Raw genomic sequence first — 10,402 nt, forward strand, 5'->3', positions numbered from 1 at the left:
TTTCACTCAAGAATATGTCTTTATTGAAGAATCTGTAAGAAAAAAGGATGGACCCTCTGTAAAAAGAGGAGATGTCGCCTCCAAAGAGCAGGGAGGAACGAGACCTGGGTGGCTTCCCAGAAGTCAGTGTCCCCAGCACGACTTCCCCTTCCGGGCAAGCACTAGAGTGTGTCAGACTAGAACTAGCTATGCCTATCCACCCCATCAGCAACCCCCCCACAACCCCAGATTCTCTACAGCCATTCGCCAATGGCATTCCAAAGGCCCAGGAATAGATGTGCGAGGCTTGCCTTAACGGGTTCAAAATGGGTTTTGCTTTGGGAAATTCAAACAGGAATGTAAAATGGTTGAGCTCTTTCTAGTCCAGCCAAAGATGACTGCATCCAACCCCTTTGAAGGGAAAGCGAACAGAGTTTCCCTCCTGAATGTGCACATTTGGGGGGTAAATGGACTATATCACAGTCTGCTCTTTATTAGCATGGAGAATGGAAACAGAGTTAGAAGAATATATAACAACCGTGTTAAAGAGTCACTGAGTTCTAAAGGGCAGAGAGCACTGATTCCAGCAAGTGCTCCTGCTAGCTACCCTGAAGTCCTGGGGACGGTCACTCCTCTCCAGCTGGGAGGTTGTCCTCAATCCTCCTGATGAACCTCATCCGGATTTCTGTCACACCGTCTCCTTTCAGGGTGTCCTGGACAAACTTGGCCTCCACAGCCATCTGGACCTGGGGGACAGTGGGAAAAGGAAGGGGCAGCTGCCTAGCCACAGCCTCTGGGGAACCACAGGGATGGGGCTGTAACTGACTAATCCACAGCAGTCCAAACGAGGGCGCTGGTTTCCCACAAGGACGAGATCACCAGTTACAATGTTCCCGTGCAGAAAGCAGTGGCCCCGACCCATAAGGACAGATTTAGCAGAGAACACCCACAAATGAGACTGTCACCAAATGAGCCAATCAGGGAATGGGTATTCCTGGGCTTTGGGGGCTGACGGCACCACTCTCAGGGAGAATCACCACCACGTAGACACACCCAACTTGGCTCCTACACTCGGTAGCATCACGTCTCAGGCAGCAGAGTGCTGAGGTGAACCAAAGGCCTTTTTTCTCTCTCTCTCATTCATTCAAACGTTTTTCCAGCCCCTACTACATCTCAGGTGCCCCAGAAGGTAAAGAGCTGCACTCACCATCTCCAAGGCTCCCCGCAACACCCCACACAAGAGATTGGAATAAATAAGGGATGAGTGGTTATCAGGAAGTTCCACAAAGTCCACCAAGGGGTTATTTTCCAAAATGAGGGAGAATTCGTCACCAGCTGGGCTCCAATTGGTGATGCTTGGAGTGATACCCAAGTACATCTTGAACGCCACCTGTCAGGGGACACACAACAGCACCATGGGGAAGAGCAATGGGGGCTGCGCACCAGGGAAGATGATGGGACTGGTGAAGGAGAGTTACGTGGCTCGGGAACAAAACTGCGGCCTCTGCAAAACACTGGGCCTTCAGGTCTTCAGGGCGAAAGAAGAAAATCATCTATGCACGATTCCATAGCCCTCTCCTTCAAGGCCTCTGCAACCTGCTGTCCGCCTACACTTCTGACGGGAGTGGCTTCCCGGAACCGGCACATGAGAGGCCGCAGCCCACTGTCCTGCCCTCTGTCTGTGCTATCTTTTTTTTTTTTTTTATGCGACAGAGAGACATACAGTGAGAGAAGGAACACAGCACGGGAGTGGGAGAGGAAGAAGCAGGTTCCCAGCGGAAGAGCCCGATGTGGGACTCGATCCAGGCAAGCCGGGATCACGCCCTGAGCCAAAGGCAGACGCTTAATGACTGCGGCCCCAGGTGCCCCCTGTCTGTGCTTTCTTGAAAGCAAATACGGTCACTGCGGCTGAATTACTCTGAAGACACCCTCCCCTCTATCTACTCTCCTACTTCCAAACTTTCGCTAAGCCCTCTTTGCTGTCAGCCCTCTCTAGGATTTGGGCCGGCATGCTCTACAACGAAAGAACCAACCTTTAGGGAACAGATGCCACAAAGCTAGAGGCGTAGTACCGTTTATTCTTAATTCGACAACATGTAATGCTAATGCTACCCACAGCGACCACTCGTCACAAGCACACTCCACTAAGCGCACTCATTTTACCTGAATGCTCGTGTTCATGATTTCGTCTCGCCTTACAACCACCCTGTGGGGTAGCTCTTCTTTTCTTCTTTTAAAGATGAGGTAAGTGGTAATGAAAAAGGTTAAAATTAACTTACCCTTAACTAGTAAGTACTGGAGCCAGAACTTGAAGCCAGGTCTGTCTGAGTCCAAAGCCTACCTGCTTAACCCCCAGGCTACGCTGCCGCATCTTCACAGTCAAGGAGATCTGGCTTCCATGTCAGTGGGGCTTTCATCCACGCGGATGATCCCAACCACTCTTCCCTTTCCATAATCTGTGCTATTCCCAAACCACCAGGAAGGCTTCTTTGGCCCAGACAGCTGCCTAAATAGACTTTTGGAATACTAAGAGCCTCTCTAAGGGAGATGGAGAGAGTGGTAAGCAGTGCCTCCCAGTGACATCCTTCAGCATAGCCAGGTGGCCCAGGATAATGACCTTGGCGATGACATCTGCGGTTTCCCGAAAGTCGTGGCACCTCCCAACATTTGACCGAGCCAAGAAATCTTCAATCAGTCGGACTCCAATGTTATAGCCCCTGGGAAGAAAATGAGAGAACACACTATATCATGGGCTATGAATGTCTTATGTCTGAATGTAAGGCTGCTAGTGGTAAAGGGAAAATGGGGCACAATCCCAAAACATCCCAATAAATGAGCTCAGTGGAAACTATGCCCAAAATGTTGGCTGTAAGAGAGAACCCGGTGCTGGGCTCTAAAGGACCATGTAGATTGTGCACTAGGGAGCCCCATTCTTCTCTCTCCTGCAGAGGAGCTTACTCACATTTTGTCCAGCTGTTTATTCACATCTTCATCATTTTCATAGTCCTTGCACAGCTGCGTGACCAGAGCCCCGTAGGTGAGGGTGAAGAGCTCAGAGCTCTAAAAGAGGTTCAAAATGCAATCAGGACCAAGAAGCACAAAAGAAAATGTTTAGTGAGTCTAGGTCAGCCTCAGTGCTGCTGTCAGGATTCAAAGGAAGGTCATCTGCGTCTGGTGGGAAAGAACATCATCCCCTGTGGGGTGGCCAAGGAGTGTGCTCCTCCCAGGGTCAAGGTGGCAGGGCTTTAGCCACGCCCACTACAGAACGGGTTGTAAAGGCACTTCACACATGGAGCAATCACTCTTCCAACACATCAGGGTGGGTTTCTGCTAACCCAGGACCCCACCACAGCTGCCAAGCCTAAGCTTAGGTCAACAGAACTGGAGGTGGGCGGAGCAGGAGCCATCCACTGGCTACTATGAAAGACCTGAAGAAGACATTTACAGGTTACCTTCTGTACCTTAGCAGGTGGGGCCCCTGGCTTCTCCACATCTAAAATGTCTGCAGTGTCGGGGCCTAGAGTTCAACTGCACTCCCAGTGCCCCACCCAGATGCAGCAGAGGACACACAGGCCTGGTCTGTGGGGAGGAGAGGAAGTCCCAGAGTCCACTGCACTGATAACCCCCCTCCTAAGTCACCAGCATGAGGAAAAATAATGTTCCTCTTGACACAGAGCGAAAATGTTTCTAGGAAAGGGGTAACTCTGAAAGGAATCCAATCTTTTGTGTACCTGGAACATAATACTGATCTGGACTGGTTTCTATTACAACCACAATTAAAATCACAGAAACCCTGTTCTCAGATAAAGACTCCTGGCACCTACCCACCAAGAAACAGGGGTGTGGAAGGTGCAGGACGAGTAATGCCAAGACTACAGAATAAAAGCAGGAGGTGGGGAAAAGGCACTTTCAGAGCTAAACAAAGTGAGAAACATGCTAACAGCACGTCTGGACCAATAGATTCGCACAGAAGTAATCACCCAGCCACTCCCTTCTGAATGGAAGCTTGTCAAACTCGGAGCAGAGCACCTTTCTGTCCTCAAGTCTTCTGGAGAACAAAGTCCAAGCAAGGTTAAGGCCCAGGCTCTCAGCATGTCAGTGCCCCTCATCTCATCCCCACGGCCTAGTGGCGAGGTCACTGCAAGTGACTGTAAGTGCCTTTTGCTTCCACACTGTGTTCTATTTTTTATCATTTCATTTTCCACCCCACAATAATTCTGTAAAGCAGAAAGGGCAGGAATTAATCTCATTTTAGAGATGAAGAAATGGAGACTCAGAATGATTAAGTAATCTGCCCAAGGACAAACAGCTAATTATTGCCAAAAATAATTCTGGGAAACAAAAAACAAGAGTTTCTAAGCCAACGTTCATTCTATCTACTGTTCCCCACAAGTGCAATATTAACCCCCCCACACACACACCCCAAAACAGCAACAAAAAACTTAGCTGCACTAGGAAGTCAAAGAGAATCAGTTTCAGAATCAGGAAGCTGGGGCGCCTGGGTGGCGCAGTCGTTAAGCGTCTGCCTTAGGCTCAGGGCGTGATCCTGGCATTCTGGGATCGAGTCCCACATCAGGCTCCTCCGCTAGGAGCCTGCTTCTTCCTCTCCCACTCCCCCTGCTTGTGTTCCCTCCCTCGCTGGCTGTCTTTCTCTGTCAAATAAATAAATAAAATCTTTAAAAAAAAAAAAAAAAAAAAAAAGAATCAGGAAGCTTTTTGAACTCAACTAAAACAGTCAGATCAGGGTGTCTCCAAGAGACCATTTACCAAATATGGCAATTAAGGGAAGCTATTAAGGAGGACAATGATTTTTTAGTAAAGTTAAGGGTTTGGCACTAGAATGGCTTGGACATGAATGAATGGAGACACTCCAGCAGTTACCAGTCTATAGAGTTGGCACGACTGCATTAAATCAGGAGAGCTTTCCTTCCATTATTAATGAGCCCTTGGATGGAGACTCCAACGGCCTCAGCCCACCATAATGCCAAGTAACATGCATACCGTGATGTTATCAAGCCCTTATACGTACAGCAGCCCCCAGTTTACCAACAAAAAAAAAATCAAGGTTCTAGACATATCTGTCCATGGTCACAGAACCAATATGCCTGAGATTTGGGAATGGGATTCCTGACCCAGGCTCTCCACACTCTTAATTTGCAAGTCTGTCTCCATCTCTGATTGTGAACCAAGCCTACTTGACAGTGTGAAATGCAAATATATAACTCAAAGGTCTTCATACTTTAAAAATAGGAGTGGGGCTGCGGTATAGAAAAAGTCATTCATTCAATGTTTACTATGTTCCAGGGACTATCTAATAGGAAGGAGACAGATAATAAGACACATAATTTATTTATATATATATATCACACGTCACACACAAAGAAAGAGAGGAGGGAGGGACGGAGGGAGAGATCAGTTTTAAACAGGATAGTCATAGAAGGCCTAGTAAGGTGATATTTGTGCAAAGACCCGAAGGAAGTAAGAATAAGCCATGAAGATATCTGGGTGAAAAGATTCTAGGAAGCAAGTGCAAAGGCACTGACATGGGAGTAAGTTTGTCATGTCTGAGAAACAGCTAATAGACCAGTGTGATTTGAAAGGAGTGAACAAAAAAGAAAACAGAAGAGGAAGGCAGAGAGGTTATTGTTGACCTGAGTTTTCAGTCTTTGTGACCCTTGTAACAAAAGGTTCCGTGGGACCTTAAAGGTCAGCTAATTCAACTAATCCAATTTCCTCGCTGAACATAATAATCCCATTCTCCCTCCCAGAAGAAAACATAAATCTCTTCTGCAACATTTCTACTTTCAGGTGCTTTAACTATGTTTAGTAATAACGGCCATAAACATTTATAAAACCTTCAGAATGCCTTCGCAGTTTCTCAGTGATCCTAATCCCAACCAGGAGAGGTTAGCGGAACAAACATTATTCATTCTCATTTTACAGGTGACAGACTAAGTAACCGAGACTCAGTCTTCTCATAGTTGAGCACCATCCTGTAAAAAGTTACGTGACCTAAGCCATCACTTAATATCTTGGATCAGTTCTTCGCCATCTGTACAATGGTGACAATATTATCTGCCCTTGAGAGTTACTGTGAGATCCCAATGCGATGATGTTTGTAGAGCGCCTGCAGCACAGCACCTACACAAGAAGCAGGGATTTTATGTACGTACGCACGTATGTATTTGAGAGAGAAAGGGGGAGGGGGAGAGGGAGAGGATCCTAAGTAGGCTCACGCCTAGCCTGGAGCCCAAAGCTGGGCTCCATCTCACGACCCTGAGATCATGACCTGAGCTGAAACCAAGAGTCAGATGCTTAACCGACTGAGCCACTCAGGCGCCCCTGTTTTTATTCTTAAACTAGTTTTCTGTGGTGTGGTATCCAAGAGTACCCTGAACTAGGTTCCAGGAGGGAGATTCTTTTTTTTTTTTTTTTTAAAGATTTTATTTATTTATTCGACAGGATAGAGACAGCCAGCTAGAGAAGGAACACAAGCAGGGGGAGTGGGAGAGGAAGAAGCAGGCTCATAGCAGAGGAGCCTGATGTGGGGCTCGATCCCATAACGCCAGGATCACGCCCTGAGCTGAAGGCAGACGCTCAACCGCTGTGCCACCCAGGCGCCCCCAGGAGGGAGATTCTGAATCAATATAAAGACCTCTGTAACAACTAATAAGGCATACAGAAAGAATACTGGGTTTGTAGTCAGATGACCTGATTCTGAGTCTGGCCTGTCACTTACTAGCTGTGAGATTTTAGGTTAAGTCACTTCACTTCGCGTAATCTCAATCTCCTCACATAAAAACGGTAACAGTAAAATCTGTCATGTTGATTACAGGACTGCTGGGAGGATCTCATGAAATTATGGACTGAAATATGCTTTGCAGACCCACAAACCACAGCAGTGGCTTCATACTGGAAGAGCTGATCTGATCTCCAAGGATGATGTGGGATACCCACAACGTGAGCAGAGCACAACGTGAGCAGGCACAACGTGAGCAGAGCAAGTTAAGCCAAGCCCTACAGGTGAGTTATGGCACTTGAGGGTTTTCAAAAGGCTTTTTAGTTAGTGTCCCAGACAAATAACAAATCTCCTTAAGGGGGCTGATCTTTGGAGCTAATGCTCCAAGAGACACATTTACTATTTTTATCAACGCAAGTGATTCAGTGTGACTGCCCCCAACAGCTGGGAGTGAAGGTCAGTGCCAGGACGGAGTTCATCCCTCTCTCTTCCCCTCTGGCCTCCCGTCACGGAGACTCTGAGCGCTGCTACCGCAGAAGTAACTCACCTGAGCACCGGAGAACAGAGCCGCTGGGGTTGGGTTACTAGTAACGTGACACAAAATAAGAGAAGGTTTGATTGTCCGTGGAATTCAGGAACCACACATGACACAGACACATGAAGGCTAGTATCTTTACTAACAAGGATGCCTGCTGGCTGACTTTTACCGAGAGCCAACTGCGCTAAGAGCACCATCACACCGCTTGCTTTTCATGCACTAGCTCAATCCATTCTCAGAACAACTTCATGATAGATACTTAAAGATGGTGAAACTGGTGCTTACAACAATAAGGAAACGTGCCCGAGGTCACACAGCAAGTCATCAGTTAAGCTGGGACTCCATGCAGACAGTACTATGCCACGGTGTTGTATACTTTTCTGCCTCACAGAATGTGCTTCTCAAAGTTATGGGACAGGAATGCATCTCTCACAGCACCTAGCCCAGAGCTATGCATACAGTTAGGGCTAAGGAAACGTTTGCCAGACATGTCAGCTACTTCTGTTCACACAGACTAAGAGCAGAGGTCTCGTTCCTTGGGCATATTAATCATTGAAGTCTTGGATGGTTTAAGTGGGAATACAGCAATCAGCAGAAGGTAGGGCCAACTGGGAAGAGGACTGCTAGAGGGGAGGACTCCCCGGGAGGAGAAGAGCATGTCAAAACCAGATGGCCACAAAGAGGATCACGTGACAGGCCCTAAGCAGGCGCCAGCAGTAAGTGAATGAGAAGATGCACCAAACCTTCATGTCACTCATTCACTAAATATTGACTGCCTAGTGGCAAGCATCATTCTAGATGCGAGGAATAGAGCAGTAAACAAAACGAATCCCTGTTCTGGTGGTTACATTCTCATGGGGGAGACTGAAAATAAACAAGTATGTAATTCATAATGAAATAGCGCTAGGAAGAAAAATGGAATAAGAGGACAGAAACTAGTGAGGTAGTCAGGGAAGGCCTCTCAGAGGAGGTGACATTTGAGTAACTGTGAACAAAGTGGGGAGTAGCTAGATGAGGATTAGGGTTATTCGTTGGGGGAAGGAGGGTTTTTTTGGGTTTTTTTTTTTTTTGGTTCTTTTTTGTTTTGTTTTTAAGTAGGCTCCATGCCCAATGTGGGGCTTGAACTCAAAACCCCTGAGAATCCCATGGACCCTGAGATTAAGAGGCACATGATCTACCAACTGAGCCAGCCAGGCGCCCCTGGGGGAAGGAAGTTCTAAGCACAGACACTAGAAGTTGCAAAAGCCTTGAGACAGGAGCATGTTGCTGCCCCTCCCTAATTCCCCCACTCACCAAAGCCGAGTGAACACTGGGGGTTAAGGTTGGAACCTGCGGGTTCCTCTTTAAAACAGTATTAAAGATTTCAATAGGGATTTCAGGTTAAAAAAAAAAAAAAGGACAAGAGTAAGATATGAAAACTAAGCAGGAAGACCTCTCTTTCCTGCTCGTATCTTAGGAAAAGGAGAAAGAAACAAACATTTACCATGCCCCATACATTGTACACTGCCATCTCACTTAATCCTAAGTAGGCACTCGTCTCCAATTTATTAATAAGGAAACTGAGGATCAATCAAGACAGAATTCCAACAATGGCCATGCTTTTCCCCCTACATGACACTGCTTCCTAACAAAATACACTTTTTTTTCCCTTTGAAATTCTTGGTACTTCCTCCAAAACAGAAATACTTTTTTAAAGACTTTATTTCTAAGTAATCTCTACACTCAATGTGGGGTTCGTACTCACAGCCCTGAGGTCAAGAGCTGCATGCTCCCCAGACTGAGCCAGCCGGGTGCCCCCAAAACAGAAATTCTTAACCTGTGATCCATAGAGGATCTTCAGGGAGCCCATAAATACCACCCCCAAATATAAGTAAATGTCTGTGTATATGTTTGTCAATTTATTAATTCTGGGAAGAAGATCCATAGGTATCAGCAGCTTCTCAAAAAGGATCTGAGGGATAAAAGGGTAAGTACTACTCTGAAGTATTAAGGCCTCCTGCAGTCCGTTTTTGGTGGTGTTTCTGGCCTAAGATGTCAAGGTGTGAGGGATGTTTAATCACCCTCTAGAGCTGAGTGTCAACAAAGGGCTCCTGATCCACCTGCCCAACCTACAACCTTGGATATTTCGTTTCTAAATCTGAAAACAAAGACAGATAGCATGGGCAACTGTGGAGGAGGTAAGAACATGGAAAAGAAAAGGGACACCTGCCAAGAGGTCTTAACTTGGAGAAAAACGTCATCTACCTTACTTTCCAGGCCCAGCTGCCATCTGCAGCCAACCTTCATGAGACTACATGGTGTCCCACTCTTCCCAGGGCAAGAAAGGAGCCGCCGCCCTCTCACCAGAGGGGCACCACCTACAGCCTATTCTGGCCCATCTTTCACTCCTCTAAATAGAAAGTTCCTTTCTGGCAAGACCAGTATCTGAGCATCTCTTGCAATGCCCAGAGCACAGTGTGAGAGGCAGTAGGGCCTAGCAGTCAGAAGCTCTGCAGTTACAGAGACACGTGTTTGAATCCTAACTCTTCCTAGCTGTAAATTTGGGCATGTTATGTAACCTAACTGAGCAGTAAAACTGCGGTGACATTACCCACCTGAGAGAGTTACTTTGCGGATTAAATGAGCTAAGGTACGCAAAGTGCTTGGCCCAGTGCCTAACACGGAGTAAAGGAACGACAATGGTAGTTACTGTTACTACCGCCGTCGTCGCGGGTCCCGCACACAGTGGCTCTCAAGACCCGGGGGAGGGGTCTCTGCGCAGCTCCGGGCCCTCCAACCTGCCTCAGGCCTGGGACGCCCCCGGCGTGATTCTCCCCTGCTGACCCACCGGCAGCCTCTCCTCCCTCCTTCCTGCGGAAGCACCCTGCGCTCACGGGAGGCCCTTTTCCAACTGCGCCCCGCGCCGGGCCCCTTCCACAAACCCCTCCATTCCGCCGCGCCCGCCGGGGTCACGCGCTCCAAGTTACCATTTTCTTGCTCTCGGTGCCACGGTTCGCCTGCCGAGACATGGTGCCGGCCACCCTACCCCGTCTCGCCACAGACCCGCTCGGCGACCCCTCCTGACACCGCTCGACACAGCCGCGGCCCCTCAGCCTTCGGGATTGACCGGCACCAACTCACCGCGCCTGCGCGGTCTGGCGCGGGGC

The 10,402-nt window shown here is 48.0% G+C and overlaps 1 protein-coding gene across 1 annotated transcript; it reads right to left on the reverse strand.

Annotated features, from left to right (window-relative positions):
* TRAPPC3 (trafficking protein particle complex subunit 3) lies at window positions 1-10,402 on the reverse strand. Its single transcript, XM_026516676.4, has 5 exons — window positions 10,223-10,402; window positions 2,942-3,039; window positions 2,597-2,696; window positions 1,187-1,369; window positions 1-725 (listed from the first exon to the last, which is right to left on the reverse strand). Exons 1-5 carry the CDS (start codon window positions 10,262-10,264, stop codon window positions 606-608), a joined length of 543 nt encoding a protein of 180 aa, XP_026372461.1. The 5' UTR covers window positions 10,265-10,402; the 3' UTR covers window positions 1-605.

This window comes from Ursus arctos, unplaced genomic scaffold, assembly GCF_023065955.2.
Source record: "Ursus arctos isolate Adak ecotype North America unplaced genomic scaffold, UrsArc2.0 scaffold_32, whole genome shotgun sequence".
Taxonomy (NCBI): Eukaryota; Metazoa; Chordata; class Mammalia; order Carnivora; family Ursidae; genus Ursus; species Ursus arctos.